The 25,000-nt window shown below is 39.2% G+C and overlaps 3 protein-coding genes across 3 annotated transcripts; 2 read left to right on the forward strand and 1 right to left on the reverse strand.

Annotated features, from left to right (window-relative positions):
* Positions 1 to 204: 204 nt before the first annotated feature.
* LOC122019723 (putative F-box protein At4g22660) lies at positions 205 to 1,731 on the reverse strand. Its single transcript, XM_042577250.1, has one exon. The coding sequence runs from the start codon at positions 1,657 to 1,659 to the stop codon at positions 289 to 291; it is 1,371 nt and encodes a 456-aa protein (XP_042433184.1). The 5' UTR covers positions 1,660 to 1,731; the 3' UTR covers positions 205 to 288.
* A 13,411-nt stretch (positions 1,732 to 15,142) lies between these two features.
* LOC121990657 (translation machinery-associated protein 7-like) lies at positions 15,143 to 18,289 on the forward strand. The gene is made up of 4 exons (XM_042544764.1): positions 15,143 to 15,332; positions 15,415 to 15,470; positions 17,963 to 18,004; positions 18,089 to 18,289. The coding sequence occupies exons 1-4, from the start codon at positions 15,173 to 15,175 to the stop codon at positions 18,167 to 18,169; spliced, it is 339 nt and encodes a 112-aa protein (XP_042400698.1). The 5' UTR covers positions 15,143 to 15,172; the 3' UTR covers positions 18,170 to 18,289.
* A 123-nt stretch (positions 18,290 to 18,412) lies between these two features.
* Positions 18,413 to 20,866, forward strand: LOC121990646 (40S ribosomal protein S11). Its single transcript, XM_042544753.1, has 6 exons — positions 18,413 to 18,672; positions 19,136 to 19,176; positions 19,246 to 19,346; positions 20,091 to 20,235; positions 20,306 to 20,395; positions 20,612 to 20,866. Exons 1-6 carry the CDS (start codon positions 18,661 to 18,663, stop codon positions 20,700 to 20,702), a joined length of 480 nt encoding a protein of 159 aa, XP_042400687.1. The 5' UTR covers positions 18,413 to 18,660; the 3' UTR covers positions 20,703 to 20,866.
* Positions 20,867 to 25,000: the final 4,134 nt, after the last annotated feature.

Raw genomic sequence — 25,000 nt, forward strand, 5'->3', positions numbered from 1 at the left:
ACAATTTGAAATTAATCATTTGAATTCCTTATTCCACGGCCTCCATGAAAGGACCCAAAAAAAAAATCTCTAGATCGAAAACTAACCAATTTTATATTGCAACCCAATATTTTTCTCTCCTTAAATTGTTCATTTGCTAATGATTTTTTAAGCTGCGAGAAACTTAAAGATTAAAAATATATACGAAATCATACATTTCAAAAACCATAAATATTTTTTAAAAAAAACAAACACACTGCATATAATATACATACAAATGTTTTTAACATAAAACTGATTATAGACTAACTAATTAATGAAGTTTGAGGGAGGCTGCCAATATAATCGGACCCAAGTCTTGTCGATGCTAAAGGAATTCGGACAATTCAGAATTTTTCTGAACCATTTTCGCTCCAAAAACAATGCCGGAATGCAGCAATGGTAAAAGTAGACATTAAACCTCTGCAAATTTCGTTCTTCAAACATTCTCCGATAGTAGGCTTCAAACTCTGGATCTCGAAATATGTTGTCATCTGTAAAATATATAGAATTAGGCGTTAAGTGTGGAAAATCACAAGCAGAAAGGCAAAGTGGTTTGCGGCCGCCTAAGAAGATGATCAAGTCTCCCAAGTCCTCCTTCGCTTCTTCTCTTTGAAGAATCTGCTTATCCATCACCGCCCTGCCGCCTTTTAAGTAGTTAATAATCTCTACCATGTCCATCGTTTTTTCTAGTCTTTTACTTGGCTTCTCCTCATCATCTATCACCACCTTGCGCACCTTGAATGATATGGTCTTAGCAGTTTTTGTATCTTTCTCCCTCCAAATACTCAAAAGATCCCCTTGAGGAGTTTCAAACAAGTAGCGTAAGAGCACGTTAGAACTTGCACATTGATCGACCACTCTAAATCTGGGCATCTCGCCATGTTGAATTTGGGCTAAGTCACAAACATACACTGCCGGAAATGAAAGGGCACTCATATACAGTTTTCCTTGATGGAAGACCATATTTTCAATTAAAATGGGGTTATTTAAGTCGAACCATATCTCGTCGCCGGAGCGGGTAAAATAGATTCTTCCGGGAGGATACTGGATGAGCGCCACGGTGTAGCCATCTCCGAGCGACGGATCAGCAGATAGGATGGCTTTGAGGTGAACCTGTTCTAGACACTCGATATAATTGTTTCCACACCGTACCTGCCCGTCGTACACTGGTATCGGCATCTCGAAGCCGATTAGGCATCCTGCAGTGTCGCGGATGGGGTGGGTGTGCTCGGAGGGGAAGACGCGGCTCAGGCGAGGGAGGTCGATCTGCGCGCCGGTGATCGGGTTCAGGAGTTGCAACCGGAGGCGGACGTCGATCGTGATGATCCAACCGTGAGCAGAGCCGAGGAAGATTCGGTCGCTTATGGGAGGGTCCGGGACGGGGATGGTGTACTCCCTTCGCTCGTCCAAGGCGTAGAAGGTGATGGCGGATGGGTCGACCTTGGGATTGTGGTAGAGCACGAGCCAGGGGCTCTGCCCGCGAAACTTAAAGCATCTGCCGCGCGTGGAAAGATCGCAGACGGCAGCCGACCACGAAACACAGACGGCCATTGAGCGGAGAAATTGAGGAAGGGAGAGTTTGGAGAAGACGAGGAAGAAGAGATCCAGCGGCAGATCAGACCAGCCGCGGCCAACCATGGGACGTGAATGTGGCGGCGATAAGGCAGGCGACGGCTTCTTTCCCCTGATTTTATAATTTTGTTATAGGGATTTCTTTCCAAATTTTACTCAATAATCCTGATTTTTTCCCCTCAAATTCCAGATCACCTGTGTGATTTTATAGAAAAAGATTACAGAAAAATAAAGTTGCTAAATTTATCTTAAATTTGACACACAAATATTCTCATAAACAAACTCCAAATTTGATAAATAGGGATTGTTCCTGCACCAAAGACTCTCGGAAGAAGAAGGGAGGAATCATCTCCCCGAAGTTTATGCTTAATTTGGAAGTTGGAAGGGAAAAGGAAATAAAAATAAAAATAAAATGATTAATTCGGTTAGGTAATATCGAAGTGTTGATAGCAGGTAGTTCGTCTCATTTGGAGGAAAAAATTCTTACAAATTAATCATAACTGAGGCTCGAACTATGAGTGTTTGAGTGACAATCTAAATATCTTGTCATTATATCATAATCCGAGAGCAAAGGGAAAAGAAAATAAGAGAAAAGAAAAAAAAAGAGAGAGAAATGATGAAAGGATAATGATGTGTTTTATGTGAGAGTGGAGGGAAAAAAAAGTAAGTAAATTATTTTTTTTTTATATTTGGGAGTTGGAAGAGGTGAAAGGGAAATACTTAATAATATATTTATTTGACTTTTATAATTTTTAAATTTTTATAACTCTAATTATATATGTGATATGGTGTAGTCAATAAATTTATTCATCATGAATTTTTTTTTAATTATAAAAGGTATATTTGGTATAAAAAAAATTTGTTCCCTCCAACAAAACAAAAGTTTTCCCATTTACTTCCATTTTTGGATGGAAAATATTTATAAAAGGAAAAACTTTCCCTTTCCTCACTCTCTTTTCTTTACATAAAAAATTCTTAAACACTATTTTTGTTTCTTGTTTTCACTTTTTCATTAAAATCTTTTTGAAATCTTAGTGAACATTTATTTTCCTTATCGATTTTACACCTTCAAGTGTGCTAATTATTATTATTATTTAATGGGCACGTTATGGATGATCATTAATGCCCTCAATCCTTCACTTTAACCTATCGAATGCTATTACATCTTTAACCTATTGAATGTTATTACGTACTAATACTAATAGATTCTCAGTTTAATGGACCCGTTCACGTCAAAGGCATGACTCTCAAGAGAACCTTGTCATCGTCGAGGGTCCGGGGTATAGTTGTTCAGGAGTAATCATAAATCAGCATCTAAGACGGCTGAGCGACCTTCGTCCCAGTCGGCAGGATGAGCTTGTCCGATCACCTGAGTCGGCTATGCAATCTTCATTCCGATCGGCCGGCGATCTTCATCCCGGTCAACAGGTTGAGTCTGTCCAATCTACTTGGTCGGCTAAGCAACTTTATTGTCTCGGTTGATAGATTTTGGGCTGATCTATCTATGACTTTTCCATCAACGTAGGCCGATATCTGGACTTGTGAAAAACACGTGGAGCCTGTCTGATCACCTCAGTTGGACATGCCATCTTCATCTCGGTCGGTCGGCGATCCAATGGCGGAGCCAGCCCGGATGATTTGCCTGGGCTGATCATGGGAGGTGGGCTACAAGCGTCAACGACAACACCGTCATCCGGGCTATTTCTCGTTTCTCTCCCATTATTTTTGCTTCTCCCATAGTAAATCTATGGCAAATCCCTTTGTCAAGGTTGAAGGCTACCCGGGCTACAGCCCGGGTAGCCTTCAACCTGGCTCCGCCCTTGCGGCGATCCTCATCCCGATCGGCAAGTTGAGCTTGTCCAATCTGCTAGGTCGACTAATCAATTTTCGTCTTGGTAATTAGTAGGTTTTGAGCTTGCCTATCTTTGACTTTTCCATTCAAATAGGTAGATATCTTAACTTATGAAAAACACATGGAGACTCTGCGGCTGCCACACCATTAGAGGGACTCGTTCTTCACTTTCTTCTTCCACCTCATTGTCTTAAAAAGGACTTCGTCAGGATTTTCTCTTGCCTTCTCACTACCAACCCCTTCGGTCTTTTCCTCTTCCCTTTGGATTATGCTGCTATACCAGCATTGCCGGAACAATTCACCATTCAACACCGAGTCAGAAACTTGGAGAGAAGCCTGGGCATGGCTGAGTGGTTAGATTCGTAGAAATGGAGAAGGTCGACTTCTGACAAAACTAAAAAAATTACCCGTTCATATCTCATATGGTGACCTATTCAATTTATTAATTTACCTCAATACATTTTAATCATAAAATCTGCTGTGCAGCAAAGACCATTTGTTGAAAAGGACCTTGGAAAGAGAAAGTACCCGAAATAATTTTCCCATCCTTTCCAAATGATAAAAAAAAATACAACGGCTCTTTCTGCAAATAAGAAAAAGTTAATAATTTTTAAATGTGAAAGTACGATGGTACTCGACTTCGTCAAAACGATGAAACGATGGGATGTCATCATTCTGCCCACGCTTAAATTGCACTACTATATATATATATATAGTAGAATGATGATATCCCATCGTTTTGACGAAGTCAAGATTAAAGTTAGATTCTTTCTCTTTAAAATGAATTTGCCCTGCACACGGTGCTCATGGAACACGACAATCGTATACAATGACTATATATTGCGATAGCAGCACTGCAAATCGCATGACCTCTGAACCGAGAAGCTTCTTGAACTCTCCAATACAAGTATGGATTGCAATACTTACTTTGCTTTGAAGGAATTGAGTGATTGAAATGAGAATGTGAGGAACCTTATTTATACTAAATGAAGGGGTATAAGAATCTCTTGGTTCAATTAGATCTCATTCATCCATTTTGAATTGGATGATGTAGATCACATCCTTTCCTAAGAGACACATTATCTCTTCATTAGATGCCACCCTTTAGAAATCAATGAATGAGATTTAGTCATCCAAAGGACATTTAAACCTTTTAAGTTGAATGAACAAGATTTGTCAATCTTGATCCAACAATCAAGATTTAATTTCTCATTCACATTAAATTTCCAACAATCTCTCATATAAATAAAAATTAATGCATGCATGTTATCGTGTAAGGAGAGTTCAATCGAAAAATTATTACATCAGGAGAGATAGCTTGTGACATTGAACCTTCTATAGTAGAGTACTATCGAATTTACTAGGCTACTTAGTGAATATGATATCTTGAACTACTCAGCCATTTATGTAAACTTAGATAATGGTACATACACAATAACTTCTCTTACTTCTTTATAGTTCTCACTATTTTGTCTGTTTTGGTCATGGGCAACATCTTAGATTCATAGGTATTCCATTGATGTGACTCGTCTTCATACTTATATATGTGACCTCCTATAAAGAGTACCTATCATACTCTACTTTTTCAAGTATAGGAGTTATTAAAAGCTTATAATTTAACCTCACTATATATCGTAGGTAGTACATTTCCATCTTAGGAATGAGAGGGGAACTAGTCCAAGTGCCCATGCAAACTTTCATAATTTCGTTGTCCCGTTGAACCAAGATTTTGGAATCTCCAATCAACAATGTTGGGTTATTACATTACAAAAAAAACACCCATATAGGGATGGTTTTTTTGACTTTTAAGAGCGTCTTTCAACCACTCCTACGCTTTTACCAACGGTTTGAAAACTGCTTCTCTTGTCGCTGTCCCTATATCCTCTCAAAGCGGTTTTCGTAACTGTTCCGGATATGAATGTGGCATGGGAGGAATTAATGGGAGGTCAAAGGGCATATGCGTCATTAGGGAGGTGGAGGGTTTTGGGGGTATTGGGTAGCCGGTTCGTGTGAGAGAGGGAAGGGGGGCTCGCGTTTTTGTGGCGGGCGCCGCCAGGGAGAAACGGGGGAGGGGGAAAGGGTTTTTTCCGCCGCCAGCCAAGGAGGGAGCTGCCCCTTGCGTAATTCGCCGGCGCCTGACGCAGCCACCGGAGCTGCTTTTCTTCTCTGCCCTACCTCCCTTCAGCGCCAGCGCCGACGCTGGTCATCGACCGCCGCATACCGCCGGTCTCCATCTCTTCTCCCCTCCATAGAGGGGTGGTTTTCGAGGGAGCCGCCGTCAAGCACAGGGAGGAGGGCTGCTGTGTCTTCTCCACGCGGGCATCACCTCAGAGCCTGATCAGCGCCGCCCCGGTAGGCTCCGTCCCCGGCGACCAGCGCCGCCCCAGCGGACGCCGTCCGCAGCGACCAGCGCCGCCCCAATGGGCGCTGTCCCAGCGACCAGGGCCGCCTCAAGCCACTGCTGTCGCGGCCATCCTATCACGCCAGCGTTCGCCGACACTTCCAGCTGTTATTGCCGCCTCCAGTGACTGCGGATATAGCCACCGGCACCTCCAGGCAGCCATTGTCACCTGCCGGCAGCCACCACTACCTCCCCCTGCGGTCACAACCGCTGTCTTCAGTGGACGTTGGTATCCTTAGGGCAGCCACCGCCCACGCATTGTTTGCTCGCTTCGACCTCCGAGCCGAGATGGGGTTTTGGCCATAGAGTCGTGTTGTGTTTCGCTATTTATATTGTTATTTTGCTTGTGAGTTATTCGTATCATCTGGCCTGTGAGCCACCGCCATATATCGGCTTGTGAGCCGTTGCATTGTTCCGGGCCGCTGCGACTCGATTAGCGACGCGACCAGCTCATCCATCCATCTGAGGGCGCCCCCCCCCCCCGGGGCCAGGGTACGTTCTCGTACTCGGTATCTGTTTATTTTACTAATATTCTGTTATTATCTGGTTACTCATATATTTGTGGGATTCGCCTCGAGCACCGAGGTACCAGAGACCGGGGGAACCCGGTCGCTGGATGCAGGTACAGTTGACCGGAGGAGGACCTCTGACGATCCGGTCAACGTAGAGGACAGCTCACCCCCGGGTCATGAGGACACGGTCAACCTTCCAGACACGTCACACCGGCAGGTTTGTCTTCTCAGCTTCCAGACAGGATCAAATTGGCGCCGTCTGTGGGAACGCGCCTGATCTGGAATGTGAAGATGAACGACGCCGGATAGTTCTGCCATCCTCATGACCACGGTCAGTTTTTCTGTTATTTGTTCTGTCAGTTATATGATCTGTACTAGTACTGAAGGCCCCCGAGCCGATCGGCCGGGAGGTTTATATCCGAACCAAGGGCTCGAACCCGAAGACCCCGAGCCGTTTGGCCGGGCTGCGTATGGGATACGAGCGATGCTTGAAATAGAAGATCCCGAGCCGTTCGGTCGGGAAGGATATCCCGAAGACCCCAGGCCGCTCGGCCGGGCTGCGTATAGAATGTAAGCAGCGTTCGAAATCGAAGACCCCGAACCACTAGGCAGGGCTGCGTAGGTGATACGGGCTAGACGCTTGAAATTTGAGGCCTCAACCATTCGGTTAGGTCGAGATTATCGTAAATATCCCCGAGCTGTTCGGCCGGGAAGGGTATCACGAAGACCCCGAGCTGTTCGGCCGGGCTGCATACTATTATGGCAGGATGGGAAACCAAAACCCTGCGCTGTTCAAGATGATAAAGGGAGGTTATTGCCTTGCATTCTGAAGAGTGTCTTATGTTCTCCTAACTCCACGGGTGTTCGGGAGTAGGGAGCTAATGCAGATCTCCGCTGGTCGCTAGGGAGCGAAGGCCTGAGCCGCTCGGCCAGGTACATTTTAGCTGAGGGAGCGAAGGCCTGAGCCGCTCGGCCAGGTACATTTTAGCTGAGTACTACCTCAGGGAGCGAAGGCCTGAGCCGCTCGGCCAGGTACATTTTAGCTGAGTACTACCTCAGGGAGCGAAGGCCTGAGCCGCTCGGCCAGGTACATTTTAGCCGAGACTACCTCGGGGAGGATTATATACGAGCCAAGCGCTCGATGTGAAGGCCCGAGCCGGTCGGCCGGGTATATGGTTTTCCGAGCCAAGCGCTCGACGACGAAGGCCCGAGCCGTTCGGCCGGGTGTGTAGTCTCACTTGGAGACCGACGAGCACCGTCGTTAAAAATCGAGAGTCGGGTCGGCGACTATAAACCTCCCGGGCGATCGACCAAGAGTCGGGACGCAGTCGGGCCGGCGACTATAAACCTCCCGGGCTGAAGACCTCTGCACGGACCAGCATATCATATATTCTATCTCCCCTGTTCGGGGTCAAGTTATCACCGAAGGCCCCCGAGCTGATCGGCCGGGAGGTTTATATCCGAGCCATAGGCTCGAGGACCGAAGGCCCCCGAGCCGTTCGGCCGAAAGGTTATTATTCGAGCCAAGCGCTCGAAACCGAAGGCCCCCGAGCCGTTCGGCCGGGAGGACCAGTATATCGGACCAGTATATCATACATCTATCTCCCCCGTTTGGGTCGAGTAGCCGTCGCGAGCATCTATCTCCCCCGTTCGGGGTCGAGCAGTCCTCGCGGCCCGGCATCTATCTGACCGATCGACGTCACCACGGTCGCACGCGCGGCATCGTCCGCCAGGCATCTATCTGACCGATCGACGTCACCGCAGTCGCACGCGCGGCATCGTCCGTCCGACATCTATACATCCGATCGGCAGCATTACGATCGTTCGCACGACAGCATTCGTCCGGCATCTATCCATCCGATCGGCATCATTCCGATCGCTCGTTCAGCGTTGCCAACTCCTCGCTACTCGACTGCCGGACCAGCATTTCATGTTCGCTCGTTGACCATTCTCGATGCTGCTCATTCAGCACGTCAGGCCAGCATTTCATGATCGACTGATCGTCATTTTCTCTATCGCTCGTTCGGCGTTGTCCGCTCGCCGTCTATCCACCCGATCGGCATCACTTCGATCGTCCGGTCGGTATCTTCGTGGCTGCGTACTAGGCATTGGTCCGGTTACAGATTTGATCCGCTCGACACGAGTACTATCTCATGCGACACCATTATTATAGCGACCGGTCGCTGGAGACAGTATACTTTGGGTTCAGCGATTTGATTTTGATATCGTGAGCGGTTCCGCCCTTGGCGATAGACTTGTCCAGTCAGTCGGACTCACGCCTCCTTCGACTAGACTTGAAGGGGAGGCTTGTGTTCCGGATATGAATGTGGCATGGGAGGAATTAATGGGAGGTCAAAGGGCATATGCGTCATTAGGGAGGTGGAGGGTTTTGGGGGTATTGGGTAGCCGGTTCGTGTGAGAGAGGGAAGGGGGGCTCGCGTTTTTGTGGCGGGCGCCGCCAGGGAGAAACGGGGGAGGGGGAAAGGGTTTTTTCCGCCGCCAGCCAAGGAGGGAGCTGCCCCTTGCGTACTTCGCCGGCGCCTGACGCAGCCACCGGAGCTGCTTTTCTTCTCTCCCCTACCTCCCTTCAGCGCCAGCGCCGACGCTGGTCATCGACCGCCGCATACCGCCGGTCTCCATCTCTTCTCCCCTCCATAGAGGGGTGGTTTTCGAGGGAGCCGCCGTCAAGCACAGGGAGGGGGGCTGCTGTGTCTTCTCCACGCGGGCATCACCTCAGAGCCTGATCAGCGCCGCCCCGGTAGGCTCCGTCCCCGGCGACCAGCGCCGCCCCAGCGGACGCTGTCTGCAGCGACCAGCGCCGCCCCAGCGGACGCTGTCCGCAGCGACCAGCGCCGCCCCAATGGGCGCTGTCCCAGCGACCAGGGCCGCCTCAAGCCACTGCTGTCGCGGCCATCCTATCACGCCAGCGTTCGCCGACACTTCCAGCTGTTATTGCCGCCTCCAGTGACTGCGGATATAGCCACCGGCACCTCCAGGCAGCCATTGTCACCTGCCGGCAGCCACCACTACCTCCCCCTACGGTCACAACCGCTGTCTTCAGTGGACGTTGGTATCCTTAGGGCAGCCACCGCCCACGCATTGTTTGTTCGCTTCGACCTCCGAGCCGAGATGGGGTTTTGGCCATAGAGCCGTGTTGTGTTTCGCTATTTATATTGTTATTTTGCTTGTGAGTTATTCGTATCATCTAGCCTGCGAGCCACCGCCATATATCGGCCTGTGAGCCGTTGCATTGTTCCGGGCCGTTGCGACTCGATTAGCGACGCGACTAGCTCATCCATCCATCCGAGGGCGCGGGGGCCAGGGTACGTTCTCGTACTCGGTATCTGTTTATTTTACTACTATTCTGTTATTATCTGGTTACTCATACATTTGTGGGATTCGCCTCGAGCACCGAGGTACCAGAGACCGGGGGAACCCGGTCGCTGGATGCAGGTACAGTTGACCGGAGGAGGACCTCTGACGATCCGGTCAACGTAGAGGACAGCTCACCCCCGGGTCATGAGGACACGGTCAACCTTCCAGACACGTCACACCGGCAGGTTCGTCTTCTCAGCTTCCAGACAGGATCAGTAACCATTGGTAAAAATTAAAAAAATCACTCCTATTATACTTTATAGGTATGATTTAAAACCAATCTTACACGTTATACATATAACAACGATTTCAAACCACTTCTAATTCTAGAGGTAGACTCGCCGACCTCAGGCTCTTAACCAGAGCATAAACAGGAGCATAGGTTTAGCCAAGGAGGTTCATGGGTTTATCCAAGAACGAATTGGAGCCTTAGTTCAGTAGTAGGGTATGCTAAGAGGAATGCTTTCAAAAGGGATACCAGGGAATCCCGTTCAGTCTAATGGGATAATCCCGCTCAGGCTAATGGGATATTTACCCGCCTTCTCTCTTCTTTTCTTCTTTACTCAACTGAGCCTAATCCTCTTCCTGTTGGCATCCGAAATTAGACATCCAAGAAGCGAGGGTGCGGAAGTCTCTATTAAATGATTCATCAGCCGGGTCTAGGAGATCTTGCTTATAATTGTGAGATTCATCCCAGTTCGGCTTTCTTTTCAGCTCTTCGCCCCATAGCAACCTCTCTCCATCATAAGTATTTTATGGCTTTAGGCCATTTACTCTTACCTTATCAGTCGAGCATATCTAAAGATACCCTCTCGCATAATATTCGCTCGAGCTCTATCTGTCTCTACATTCGACCTATCGGTCGCTGTCTCGTTGTAGTCGCCCCTCTCCTTATCAGTCGAGCTCTATCCTTACGTCTACAATCGACCTATCGGTCGCTGACTCCTTTCCGTCGCCCCTCTCGCATAATATTCACTCGAGCTCTATCTGTCGATACCCTTCGCTTTCACATTCAATTAGGGATCTGAGCCTTGGATGCTTTACCATGCATGTGGTTCTTGGGATCTAAACACTTTTTTAGCAGCTTCGGTTCAGCTCCTAAAGGTTGCATGGCAGTGAGGAGCGCTAACTGTTTGAACTCTACTGCTACTACTATTCTATTGACCGCATCGTCACGTGTTAATCAATAATACTCTCCTACATCTTTCTCTTCCCTCGACGAACTCTGCCCTACCTACCTCTACTCCCCGACCTGGTCTGCGTCTTGTAGTCTCTGTTAACTGCGCCTCCTATTAGATCCGGCTTACGTACTGGTCTTACCTAATATGAGATCGGCTAACCTCTAACCTATGCCCTCGGACTCCTCATTCATCTGATCTCTTCTCATGCTTACTCATGGAGTCAAGTGCCCGTTAACCCTATTTTTATTTTTATTTTCTTTTAAAGTTGGAAAAGATATTAGATGTTACTAGAATTTGAACCTAGATCTCCTAAATTATAACCTAATATCCTAACCAACTAGACTACAACTATTAATATTTTTATGTGTTAGTTAATTATTTAATAACTAGTCAATAGTTTCTTTTTGTTATATTATTATTCTTAGTAATTAGGAGAAGATTAAGAGACATATTTATTCATTTATTTATTAATTTATAATCACTTAATAATTTTATATGCTAGTTAATTATTAAATAATTAATTAATAATTTTTTTACTATATATTTATTCTTAATAAGTCCATCAATGTCAGGTTTAGTAAACGATTTTGATTATCTATGGGAATATGAAACTAAGATGATCTATGGAAAGGACTTTGGTTCTAGTTGATGTTGAAAAGTGGAAAGGAAAATATTTAGGTTAGCTTTACTTGCTATTAGAGGCTAATAAAAGTAAAAATTTAAGAGAAAAAAATAATAAGGTTAATATGTTTTAAAAATAATGGTTCTATATAAATAATAATAATATTTAATAATATTCTGATCATAAATAATCTAATATTATTTTTAATTTTAAAATAAATAATTTTTAATAAATGTCATTATAAAATATTTATAAAAAAATATCAAAGTTATATTCTAGTAGTGCGAATTGGAGGATGGATAAAATCGAATAAAGAAAGAGAAAGGTTTTTCAGAGTGAGATTTACGATTTTGGAGTTGAATAGAGGAAGAAGAAAAGTTTTTGGTGTGAGATCTAGGTTCAGAGTTGAATAGAAAAAGAGGAAAGATTTTTTACATGAGATTTATAATTTCGGAGATAGCTAGATAGAGGAAGATGAAGGTGTGGAAGTTACGTGCGATGCCGGGAATGAAAGTTATGTGTTTAGGAAAGAAATATTAAGGAAAAAAATTTAAGAAAAATACATATAAGAAAAGAAAGAAAATTGGTATATATAAATTAAGAATTTTCTTTTAACAAAAATAAAAATAAGAAAAGAATGAAAATCGATATAAATAAAATTAAGATTTTATAAGTTATTTAAAGAATAATTTGTTTGACTAATAAATATTTATATTAAATAAATAAATTTAAATTTGAGATGTACAAAATAAAATTACATTAAGTAAATTGTATACTTTAATTGTTATTTTTTTAAAAAAAATATTGATCAATTTTAACTTCGATAAGACTGGTTTACAGAATGGTTGTTAAAAGTGTACTGTTTGATAACTATTATTTGAAATTAGAGCAATAGAAACAGTTAGTAGCAGTATTTAACATAGAACCGCTGCTAAATGTATCCAATATCAGTAGTTTCAAGATTGCTTTTAATAGTTGAATCATTAAGAGTGGTTTCAGTAGCGGTTTATTCAAATCGGTGTTAGAACTGAATATTCTTTTTTATAGATTTTTAATCTCATTCCTCTTGATGTGCAGTATATTTGCTCTCTATTCAACCCTTCTATAAATGGATCCGCCAAGTTATCTTTTGATTTGACATAATCGACAGAGATAACTCCGTTAGAGATCAACGACCTAATGGTATTGTGTCGTTGACGAATATGTCATGACTTACCATTATACAAGATATTTTGTGCCCTTACAATTGTCAATTGATTATCACAATATATCATCACGATATGCACTATTTTTTCCCAACATGGGATATCTTCTAAGATGTTACGAAGTCATTTTGCTTCTTCTGTGGCTTTATCTAAGGTTATAAATTCAGATTCCATAGTTGATCGATCTATGCAGGTTTGTTCGTGGATTTCCATGATACTACTCCACCACCAATGGTACATAAATAGCCACTGGTGGATATAGAGTCTTTTGTATCAGATATCTAATTTGCATCACAGTAATCTTCTAGTACCGCTGAATATCTTGTATAATATAATCCATATTCTAAGGTATATCTTAAATATTTAAGAACCATTATTAATGTTTTCCAATGGTCATCATTTGGATTACTCATAAATCTATTTAATTTATTGACCACATATGTAATATCTGGACATGTGCAGTTAGTGATATACATCAAACTGTCAATTATGCTCAAATATTTCAATTGGGATACAGGTTCACCATGGTTCTTAGCTAAGTGCAAGCTTAAGTTCATCAATGTTTTTATAGGGGAAAGATTATATATATTAAATTTTCTTAGTACTGTCTCAATAATGAGACCGTGAAAGGATAATTTCATCTAATATTTTATCGATCTTAATTCCAAGTATAACGTCCACTATACCCATATCTTCCATATTAAAAGTTTTGGTCAACATCTTCTTAGTAGTCATGATTATATCATGATTAGTACCATGATGAGCATATCGTCTACATATAGATAGATAATAACAAACGAGTCAAGTGTGTCTTTGATATATATACATTTGTCACACTCATTTATTTTAAATCCATTTGACATCATAGTTTTGTCAAATTTTTTATACTACTATTTCGGTGCTTGTTTTAACCCATATAGTAACTTCACGAGTCTACACACCTTATTTTCTAGCCACAAACCCTTGAGGTTACTTCATATATATTTGTTCTTCTAATTCACCATTTAAAAAGGTTATTTTTACATCCATTTGATATATCTCAAGATTATGTATTGCAGGAATAGCAATAAGTATTCAAATAAATGTGATCCTTGTTATTGGTGAATATGTATCAAATTAAAGAAGTCAAGACCTTCCTTTTGTATGAATCTCTTTACCACTAGTCTTGTCTTGTTCCATCAGTCTTATATTTCTTCTTTAGGATCCATTTACATTCTAAAGGCTCAATTCCAATGAAATATCCATCAATTTTTAAGTATGATTTTGAAATACCAAAGTGATTAATGACTTGTATCAGCAGGTGTCATTGAGGAAGAACAAACAGGAACTGATAGCCCCTAATTTCTGTACAATTAAACAAGCTAAACATTTAAGCACGGTATACTAGCGAAATTTTCATCCTTGGAACTGGAACATAGTACTAGTATTCTTTTAAAAAGTTGTAATTTATTGAATTGTGAGTATGACATACGAAAAGCTACATGCCATGTATGCACACACCTTGCACAACGATTTTTCCAAAAAAAAAAAAAAAATCAAAATGATATTGAACTTCATCAAATTTTAGCATGTAACAACAAAAACATTAGTTTCCATAAATCAAAGATCATTTGTGTTTGCCTAAAGAAGTGACAATCTAGGTCATTTTGATACCACTGCACCTATTTGTAAAATGTAAAGTATCAGGATAAATGTTAACTTCAAAATGCTTTATGGAATCTAAGAATAATAGCATTTTTGATAATCACGACGATAATAATAATAATAATAATAATAATAATAATAATAATAATAATAATAATAATAATAATAATAATAATATCCTTTCAAACAAAACAATATAAGAATCAAAATATCAAATGATCGCACAACAAAACAATATAACAAATCATAGCTCTCACCTTCACTGCCTTCTCTCGTTGTCATGAAACTTCAGATTATTCTTACAAAGTCTATTCACTAACTATCATCACCAAACCAAGATATTTGATAGTCTGTAACTTTCGATAATTAAAGCCTACTCGAGATCATGAACAGATCCCAAATGAACAAATTCTACGCAATGGAAAATACAATGCGAAGGGAATTAACTCGATTCCTAAGATCCACAAGGTTTAGCCAATTCACATAAAACAAACATCAAGGGTTTCAAAAATCTAAACACAATTGGACCTTGATACCATCACACCATGTAAGAAACTTCAAATTGTCTCAGGACAAGCTTGAGGTCTATTAATGCAACAGATCTGTATTTTTTTTTTATGTATCGATCTGCACATGGATCAACGGTTAGGATTAGGCAACGATAAGACGGTTTGGGTATACGTCTTATTTTTCCGATATAGAATAATATTTTCATGAATTTTTATAAAGGATTTTTTTAGTGAAATAATTGGGCTCCTCCGTTACGGACCTTTTAAAAGGCCAGCCGATGGACACGTTCTCACGTGACACTCACGCGTTCAGCAGGCTCGTTCATCTATTTGTCTATTGGCGGATCAAGATATGCGCTCGAGCAGAGGAAAACCTCGATTCGCCTCCGCCTTTCCCTTCTTCCACCAAGCCGAAGCGGATCATGTCGTCCAAGCAAGGTTGTTTCTTCGCTTTTGTTTTCGTATTTTTCGATTTGTCTTGTAATCTTTCGATTCCGATTATCTCGTTTGTCAAATTCAGGTGGGAAGTTGAAGCCCCTCAAGCAGCCCAAGGCTGACAAGAAGGATTACGATGAGGTAATTGCGGTTTGTTGATACTTACGTAGTTTAGAATAATGACAAATACATGATGAATCTCTTGATTTAGAGTTTTGATTGTCTCTGTTTGCCTTACATCTGTCGTGTGTGGATGAATCTGTCCTTTTTACCATGATTTTCTTTCTCACTTCTGATTAGACTGGTTTTATATGAGGTTCGGCTAATTTATTTGAAATCCTTAGTTCAATGTTGCAAACAGACTTCAAATGTAATTTTGTAGAAGTGTTTTTGTGTTTAATGTTCAATGTCAACTTATTTTTGATATATTATTCGCAAGGGGCATTATCCGTGTATGATTAATATGATAATCAGTGAGTGGTTGAAAAAGAGAAGAGTTTCTATAATGTAGTCTAATGGTGGGCTCTTGAGGCTAATATTTTTTCGCTTTTTTTTAGACTGTTGTGCGATCGATTCTAAAGATGTGAATTCTAAAATAGATGGATGAGGTTACTGTGAAAGATGAAATTACAATCTGAGATTACATGTAGCTCTAATACATAATAAAACTAAAGTAAATAGGTATGATGGATATCTTAAAGATTACCTTATATTTTTTATTGATAGAGAAGTAGAACCTAGTAGAGTTGAAGATGCTAAAGGAGAGACACAAGATAGTTCTATTTTAGGTAATTAAAAGGGACTAAAAAATTCTATGCGGCACTAGTAAAAGGTAATTTGACATTGCATGGTGTTCAAATGTGGAATAAGATCTATGTAGCTAGTCCCAAATGGTTGGGACTAATATGGGTTCTTCTCATTTGTTGTTTTTGTTCCATAATGTGTGTTTTCTGGTGTGTGTGTGTGTGTGTTTCTTTTAAAAAAAAATCTTCAAAACGTAGTTGTAGAGGGTTAAATTAGTCTGAAGCTATTTATGTCCTTTTATTCATGATTGATTGTTCACTTGTCTATTTGGAAAATATAGCTCACTCTTGGCAAGTCACAGTAGCTCGTTGCCATCTTTGGACTTTGTTCCTTGATGCTTGATAGTATTGGTGCTAGCATACCAAAAACAATCACAATTTTGTTGGTTTTTTTTTTTCTAGTTTTTATATCTCTTACTTTGATTTTTCATAGTTGAGGCACTTACTATTATTGATGTGTCATCAACTTACCATTTGAAACAAAGAACCATAACTATATCCTGAGTTTTTTTTAATTAAATTTTCATTTTGAATCTTTATTATAATTCACATTGTGAAAGCGGTCCACTTGACTGTATCCAGTGTTGTAAATGGCAGTGGTGGTGCAGCCGTCTAGGCAATTGATTTTTTTTTACTATTTTTATCCATAATTAAATAATATATTAACTAAAGGATAAAAAATTAAATAAAGGACAAATTTTTTTAAAAAAATTCTATAAAATATATTAACTAAAAATAAAAAAGTTAATATATATATATATATATATATATATATATATATATATATATATTAAAAAATAATAATATATTTTTAAATATATATTAAATTAATAGAATAATTTTATTGGACTTTAATTAAGCCTATTTAAATTATCTCAATCATTATTTAAATTATTAATCTAAACTTTCGATTAAATCCTATTTTAAAAAAACCTATTCTATTTAGCCATTTAGGCCCATTGTGCGTGCTCGAACACATTGCCCGAGCCCAGTGACGCGTCCAAACGTGTCGCCTGAGTCCGAATTGGAAACATTTTACTGCTTCCTAAACATAAGGTGGTGTGGTTCATGGTGGTACTGTTGAGGTCCACCTCCGCCTAGGCGGCTATCTCAACCGTCATTTAGAAGACTACGTCTCATCTTTATTAGACCAAATGACTGATAATACAAAGACATTCGTTCATGCTCTCTCCTTCTTAGAGAGCATCTTTCTTTGTTGGCCCATGAGCACTGGATCTATTACCTTTGGAGCATTGTTCTTTCCCATTTTTATGTCCAACAAAATTGTGTTTCATGATGTTTAATCTTAGTTTTGGGTTATGGAATTATTTCAATTCTCTTATTTTTCTCTTCTTTTCTACATTTACTCCCCCTTTCTGTTTCAAGTTTATCAGTAATTCCGTATTATATGGATACCTCTACTGTGTGTTAATACATCACATCTTAAGGATCCAAGTTTAGGATTCTACACCTCTTTGAATAGATTATATCAAGGCTATAGAAGCCTCTATGGGCATAACTGAGGTGGTAAATAGATGGTTGTTTATCATATGAGGTCTTGGCATCGAATCTCGGGACCAGTAGAAGGTAAATCTCTGTACCCTATATAACTAACCCCTCCTCCTTTCCACTTGCCTCCTTTGTCACCATAATTTACTTTCTATGTGTTGGTCCTGGGGTGTGCTTCACGTTTTGTCGCATATCCAGGCCACAGAATCAACTGTATTTTCCTTATATGCTTGTGGTGTTCTTGTGTCCTAACTGAAAATTTCAGCCTTAATACTCATTTTAAAATTCTCAGCATTGATTCTTCTATTCTGGTGTTTACAGAGTGATCTGGCAAATTTGCAAAAGAAGAAAGAAGAAGAGAAGGCAAGATAACTCAAACATCCTCTTCCTTTTAATCTTTCTATGTAACTGATCAATTGCTGTTCCTACTCTCTTGCTATGAAACAGGCACTCAAGGAGCTTAGAGCCAAGGCCTCCCAGAAAGGATCATTCGGAGGTTCTGGTTTGAAAAAGAGTGGAAAGAAATAGTCTGCTTGCCTGTACTTATTATTATTATTATTATTAATAATGTATTCCACAAAATAAGAAATAAAACTGAATCTGTCTTGAAATAGATTCGATAATAAAACTGAACCCGATTCGGATGTACGCGTCAATTATTTTTACTGCCTTTTTTGTTAAAACAAATATAAAAATTATTTTTAAAAAAAGTGTTTGTAGAGCAAATTAGTTCGCTCTAAATTTTTTTTTTTTAAAATGAAGGAATCTACTTTTATTTTTATTAAAAAAAAAATTGGAGCATCAATTTTTTTTTGCTCTTATTCAAATTCAATCTAAATAAAATTCGGGTCGGATTTCGTTTCTTAATACCCAACCCGTCTTATCGTTGCCTGATCCTGACCGTTGATCTCTGTACCTTCCGCCTTCACCCACATATCAACTTGTAGGGTTTACAGTTGGAGCCGCCGACGCACTTCTACCGTTTTCGCTGCACTTGATCTCCTTGTCCGTCGGGCATCATGGCGGAGCAGGTAGGAACCACTTGTCTGCTTTCCTTTCTTAAGCTTTCCGTAGGTATGTTGTTAGTTTTTGTTTTTCTTGTGGTTCATCATTTTCGCTAGGGAGACCTCAAGCTTGTTCTAAGACAATTTGAAGTTTCTTACATGGTGTAATGGTATCAAGGTCCATTTTTTTTAGAGTTTTGAAACCCTTGATGTTTGTTTTATGTGAATTTTCTAAACCTTGTGGATCTTAGGACTTGAGTTCCCCTTCGCATTGTATTTTCAATTGCATAAAACTTTTCATTTGAGATATGTTCATGCTTTAGAGTATTCTTTCTCTAGAATTGCAAACTATCAAATTTCTGGGTTTTCTGTTTTAATTGATCATGGTCGTCGAATTAGGAGGTTTTAGTCTAAAGAATGCGTCCTAGATTTGTAAGGAATTATATCATGTTGGCTGACTGTCGCTTTGCTTTAAATAAATCTGGAACAGACTGAGAAGGCCTTCCTTAAGCAGCCGAAAGTGTTCCTTAGGTGAGATAGTGAATTTTGTAAAGTACTGAATTATTTTGTTTGGGGTTACTAATATAGTCGATAATGCAGTTCGAAGAAATCTGGAAAGGGGAAGAAGCCAGGTAAGGGTGGCAATAGATTTTGGAAGAACATTGGGCTAGGGTTCAAGACACCGAGAGAAGCCATTGAAGGTGAGAGCTATGATTTATGCTATTTGTTTTATTGTTTTGTTTTGCTCATTTGAGTCTTATATTGTTTTATTTGGGTGGATATTATTATTATTGCTCCTGTTATCGTCCAATGAGCTAATGACTATTCTAAGGATTATAAAAAATGGTGTTATTCTTAGATTCCATAAATCATTTTGAAGTTAATATTTATCCTGATACTTCATATTCTACAAATAGGTGCAATGGTATCAAAATGACCTAGTTTGTCATGCCTTAGATGGATGAAATGCAGAAATTATGGATTTGCTCAAAACATTATCTGCTGAGAGATGTATGCTCTAGTGTTCCTTCTAGTAGAAAATTATAGGCAAACAGTTAATTGGAAAATGATTGGCAAAAAATGATCTTCAATTTATGGAAACTAATGTTTTGTTGTTACATGCTAAAAGTTGATGAAATTCAATATCACTTTGATTTTTTTTTAAAAAAAAATTGTGCAAGGTGTGTGCATATACGACATATAGTTTATATATGCCATACTCACAATTCAAGGATTTACAACTTTTTAAAGTATTTTAGTGTTGTGTTCCAGTTCCAAGGACGAAAAGTTCACTAGTATATGGTGCTTCTAAGTTAACTTGTTTAATTGTACAGAAATTAGGGATTATCAGTTCATGTTTTTTCTCCCCCAATGACACTTGATGATACAAGTCATTAATCATGCTGGTATTGCTATGAAGCAATTTTGTTTTTCCTTTGTTGCAGGGACTTATATTGATAAGAAATGCCCATTCACTGGAACTGTGTCAATTAGAGGCCGCATTTTGGCTGGCACGTGCCACAGTGCCAAAATGAACAGAACCATTATTGTCAGGAGAAACTATCTTCACTATGTGAAGAAATATCAAAGGTGTATGACTGTTTTACCATTGATTCCATCTGATAGAATGTGAACTTGACTTGAAATTTTCTTTTACAAGGTATGAGAAGAGACATTCCAACATCCCAGCACATATTTCTCCTTGTTTCCGAGTTAAGGAGGGTGACCATGTCATTATCGGGCAATGCAGGTGAATTTTATTTCCCCCTCTCTGCAATGCAGCTAGTTATTGAAAGTGTTTCAAAGCAGAGTAAAGGTAGCAACTCTTCACCTCTTTAATGTGTTCATCACTTATCCTGGGGGATTGAGGACTCGTTTCATCACCACGTTTTAATCTTTTGTCAACTAGATATGTTCATTACATTCAATGCCAACCTTGATCCGACAATTTCATCCTCTTGTTCAGGCCCTTGTCCAAGACCGTAAGGTTCAATGTGCTGAAAGTCATTCCTGCTGGGTCTACTAGTGGTGGCAAGAAGGCTTTTGCAGCTGCTTGAGATGGCTATTTTTGGAAGTGAACATGCTGCGGCTGAAAAGATTTATGTTTCAGAGCTACTAGATAGTCAAGATTGTTTTTGCAAGAATTTTAGTGATCATTTTGATATGTATTCTCCAATTAATTGAATTGGTCTGGCAGTTTGATTCTGCATTAAACATTAAATTTCGTAGCCATTAGGTTTTTTATATTTAACAAGCAACTAGTTGAACCAGCATTAATTGTAGCTCATCAAAAACAATATTATAGCTTACATATTGCGTCGCAAGTTGGTTTGAATAAGTATAATTATACGGTTTTTTTTCTCAAAAGGCCTGTATATTGACTATTATATTTACTAAAAGGCCTATAACCTTTATATCAAAGGGCGCATAAAAAAAATGAAAGTTTTTTTTTACCTCTCCAGTCAACTTTTTCTTTTTATTTACTCTTTTCTAAGTAACCTAAGTCATATTTTTAATTAAAAATTATTTTATAGTTTGTATGTACATAGTCTTATCCCCTCTCTCTTCCTTCCTCCTTTTTTCCGATCTTGTAAATGTAAAATGATAATAAACTTTCTCGGCTTGTCATACCTTTTTGTGCTATTTTACGGGATTGTAAAAGATTATTTAGGGTTTAAGGATATTATTGTAAGAGTTTTAAGTGGCGAATTCAAATGATAACAACGATTAAGAACTTTGGCGTTGAAAGATAAATTTCTAACAAGAGTGAAATTAATAGAAGAAGATAGTTAAAGATTTAACGTATAAATTTACTACTGTAAAATAGGATTGTCATGTAAAAAAAATATAATTTGGTAGCAAAGGGTGATAATAAAAATTGTGTTTATGGTGTCATTGGATGCATAGAAAATAAATATTGATTTGCAAGGTGCTCCACTGTGATACTTAATCAGTTTGCAAGGTGCTCCACTGTGATACTTAATCAGTTTGCAAGGTGTTCCACTGCGATGCTAGATCTCAGGTAGACCTTGCTCATGCATGTTAGGTTGATATGGTAGGTATCAACACATTGGACCGATATGCGATCATATCAGGCTCACTTTCTTCCTTGATCAAAATTTTTGTTGACACCCATTTAATGTGTTGTGAGTTTATGGTGTTGCAAGAAGTTAAATTGTGTTATCCATTGCTTATTTAGGGCTCTCAGTGGTCGTCCAACGTTATGAGAAGTTTCTGCTTCAATGTGGGCCTGATATGGGATCATATCATGCATAACGTGATTTTTGGTTAAAACTTTACTTTTGCACCATATACCTTTTCCTTGCTCAATCCTTCCTAGTGGTTGAAATTATGCAAGATTATAAAAACTCTAGATTTATCAATCGGATTGTGTCACAACCACTGATAAATTATGAAAATCTAATATGTACACCATATCTATCGTTACTTAGTCTTTGCTAAATTAGTATGTACAACAGTACTTGATTATGTAATTGTAAGTTTGCTAAATTAGTTTGTAATGTATTTATCATAGATGATCATATTACTGAAAAAATTCTCTCTGACATATGGAATATGTTTGATGCAAATTCTTGCATGGGACATGGAGCTAATGTAGGAGAATTATCCATAACAAATATTCCATCGTCTTCTGAGTAGTGGTGTGCAGAACACAAATAGAAATACAAGCAGTAATTTGACATTTGATCTAAATGAAGAAGTAAGTATTCTAGAAGATGAGGTTCTGAATCCTTGTACAACACTTGTTGATTACTTTGAACCTATTTGAAGTAGTGAGGATTGACATTATACTCGAATGTGAGAGGAATTACAATGCAATAAAGATGTACAAGGATTCTTAGCTGATGATATGTAAATTGAATAATATGAAATTCTCCTAGAGCAGTATAGTGATTTAGAGGAGTTTTTAATAGATGATGATCCATATATTCTAAATTCTCGATTACTCCAAAGGCCAATTGAAGAGGCAACAGATGAACATGAATTTTGTGTTGGACAAATTTTTCCATATCGATAAGAGTTCAAGAATGCACTTGTGAAATATGTCATAGTAAAACATATGAGATATAACCCAGTAGACACCCGAAAAAATAAAATTAAAGTCATCTGCTTCAATCAATCATGTACATGGAGAGTAGTTGCTCGGAGGATGCACAATTAACTATTACGAAATATGTAAAGCAATACTAATGTGGCACCATTAGGGAAAGTGTTGATCATTAAGTATGCTCTTCCTCCTTTGTAGCATCTTTTGTTAAAGAGCAATTTATTGCTAATGAACAGTACAAACCAAGTATAATTATATCAGATATAAAAGCTAAGTTTGGAGTGACCATATCATATAGAAAAACATACATAGCTCGGGAGAAAGGGATGAAGAAGGTCGTTGGAGATTGTGACCAAGCATATAGAGATCTTTCACTATATCTGCATGAGTTAAGAGTTAAGGATCTTGAAACCTATGTGACACTACACAGAAATGGTGATAATCAGTTTCAGTGTTGTTTTTGAGGTTTTGAATCTTGTTGAAGAGTATTCAGGTCTTATCTACGCATATTGATCAGAATTGATGCCACACATCTAAAAGGGAAGTATCTGGCTGTGTTGTTGATGACTACAACAATTGATGCTAATGACAATGTCCTCATAGTAGCCTTTGGAATCGTTGAAGTTGAATGTGAGTCTGTATGGGAGTGGTTTTTTATCATACGAAGAGATTTTTTGCTATTGATGCATAGTCAATGAGCATAGTATCAGATAAACATCGCTACATTATATTAGCAGTTAGGAAAGTTTATCCAACCTCCTGCTTGCTGTTGCCACCACATGTCTTACAATATGGTAACAGATAATAGCAGTAGGTCAATTTTAGGCTTATTTTGGGCAACATCACAAGCAAACACAACACTTTAATATGATCTCATAATACAGTCCATGCTTGAAAAACATCCAGATGCCGATAAGTGGCTTTAGAACATTGACCCTAAAAGATGGATTAATGCACACTTTAGTGGGAGAAGATACACAATGTTAACCACCAATTATATAGAAAGTTTAAATACTTTGTTCAAGTATACACGTTAACTTTCCATAAATAGGCAATTGATAATATCAGAAGAAAGATAGCTCAATGATTTTTTAACCATAAGGAGGAAGTCTCAAAATGATATGGTGCTTTGACACCTCATGCTACCAAAGAAATGGATTCAAGGAGAGAGAAGCTAGACGATATAAAGTCCACCCCGACTCTCAATCTGAAATGGAAATAGAGACAGGGTGCTTCATTCATTATTGATTTGGAAAGAAAATATTATAACTGCGGGGAGTTCAAATTTTAAGATTTCTTTCCTCACATGCTATTGTAGTCATCATTCACCGGAACATGGATACACTTCCATATTATGAGCATTATTTTCATTCACATAATTGGAATGCGACATATATGAATACTATTACCCTTGTCAAAGCAAGGAATTTTGGTCTAGGGGCGTAAACAACATTATAATTCTATGTCCATGTAGTCTTGTGTAACCAGGTAGGCAAAAGAGGGCACGAATTGAGTTAAAACATAATAGGAAGGTAAAAATCAAATGCAGCCGGTGTAAACAATTGGACTATAATCGAAGGACTTGTAGAATATCGTCAACCCCTAGTTCTTAACCTACTTGTATAGATATACAGGAATATTCTGCTTGATTTATATATTTTGTAAGCAAAAGGAGTGGATCCATATATTTTGTATGCAGTATATCTTGTGCAAAGTGATGTTACTATTATATCTTTGTATGTAGTATTTATTTTTTAATATAGTGTTATCTATGTTATTAGAAGTGTAAACCAATACAAACAAGGCAGAACTAATACTTTACACTATATCTGTATTTCACAAACTAAAAACTCGCTACCAGCTGTGAATTTTCAAAAATAAAATAAGCTCAATCCAACAATCATTTCAACTCTACAAGTTGGGTTGGAAATTTCAAAGTGTTATAAATTTGTTTTTAACTCTAACTAAGTTACAACTTAAACAAAAAAAAGTATTGTTCTTGAAAAATAAATAGGACAGTGTCTGTTGTTCATTGAATACAATCAGGTGCACTATTCTGTGCAACTGGCAAGCCATAAGAACTTTATCGGTAGTAGTTAAAACTAAGTTTTGACACCATGTCTAGCTTCTCCTCTCTTAAACCTTCCTAGGGAACGTGAATTTGAAGAAATCCAAATATCCTAGGGTCATTAGTGGGTTTCGGTCAAAATCTATTGATGAACCTAGACATGTTCGATTGCGCCCATTTTAAGTCTTGTGAGTTTTTGGTGTTGTGAGGACTCCAAC

Source organism: Zingiber officinale, chromosome 1B (assembly GCF_018446385.1).
Source record: "Zingiber officinale cultivar Zhangliang chromosome 1B, Zo_v1.1, whole genome shotgun sequence".
Taxonomy (NCBI): Eukaryota; Viridiplantae; Streptophyta; class Magnoliopsida; order Zingiberales; family Zingiberaceae; genus Zingiber; species Zingiber officinale.

Bases quoted from the DNA above. Each gene is read 5' to 3' on its own strand.
- LOC121990646 (XM_042544753.1), top strand. The intron at 19,177-19,245 runs GTGAGATAGTGA...TCGATAATGCAG, and splicing joins CAGCCGAAAGTGTTCCTTAG to TTCGAAGAAATCTGGAAAGG. The intron at 19,347-20,090 runs GTGAGAGCTATG...CCTTTGTTGCAG, and splicing joins ACCGAGAGAAGCCATTGAAG to GGACTTATATTGATAAGAAA.
- LOC121990657 (XM_042544764.1), top strand. From the start codon at position 15,173: ATGGACACGTTCTCACGTGACACTCACGCGTTCAGCAGGCTCGTTCAT. The intron at 15,471-17,962 runs GTAATTGCGGTT...TGGTGTTTACAG, and splicing joins ACAAGAAGGATTACGATGAG to AGTGATCTGGCAAATTTGCA. The intron at 18,005-18,088 runs GCAAGATAACTC...GCTATGAAACAG, and splicing joins AGAAGAAAGAAGAAGAGAAG to GCACTCAAGGAGCTTAGAGC.
- LOC122019723 (XM_042577250.1), bottom strand. From the start codon at position 1,659: ATGGTTGGCCGCGGCTGGTCTGATCTGCCGCTGGATCTCTTCTTCCTC.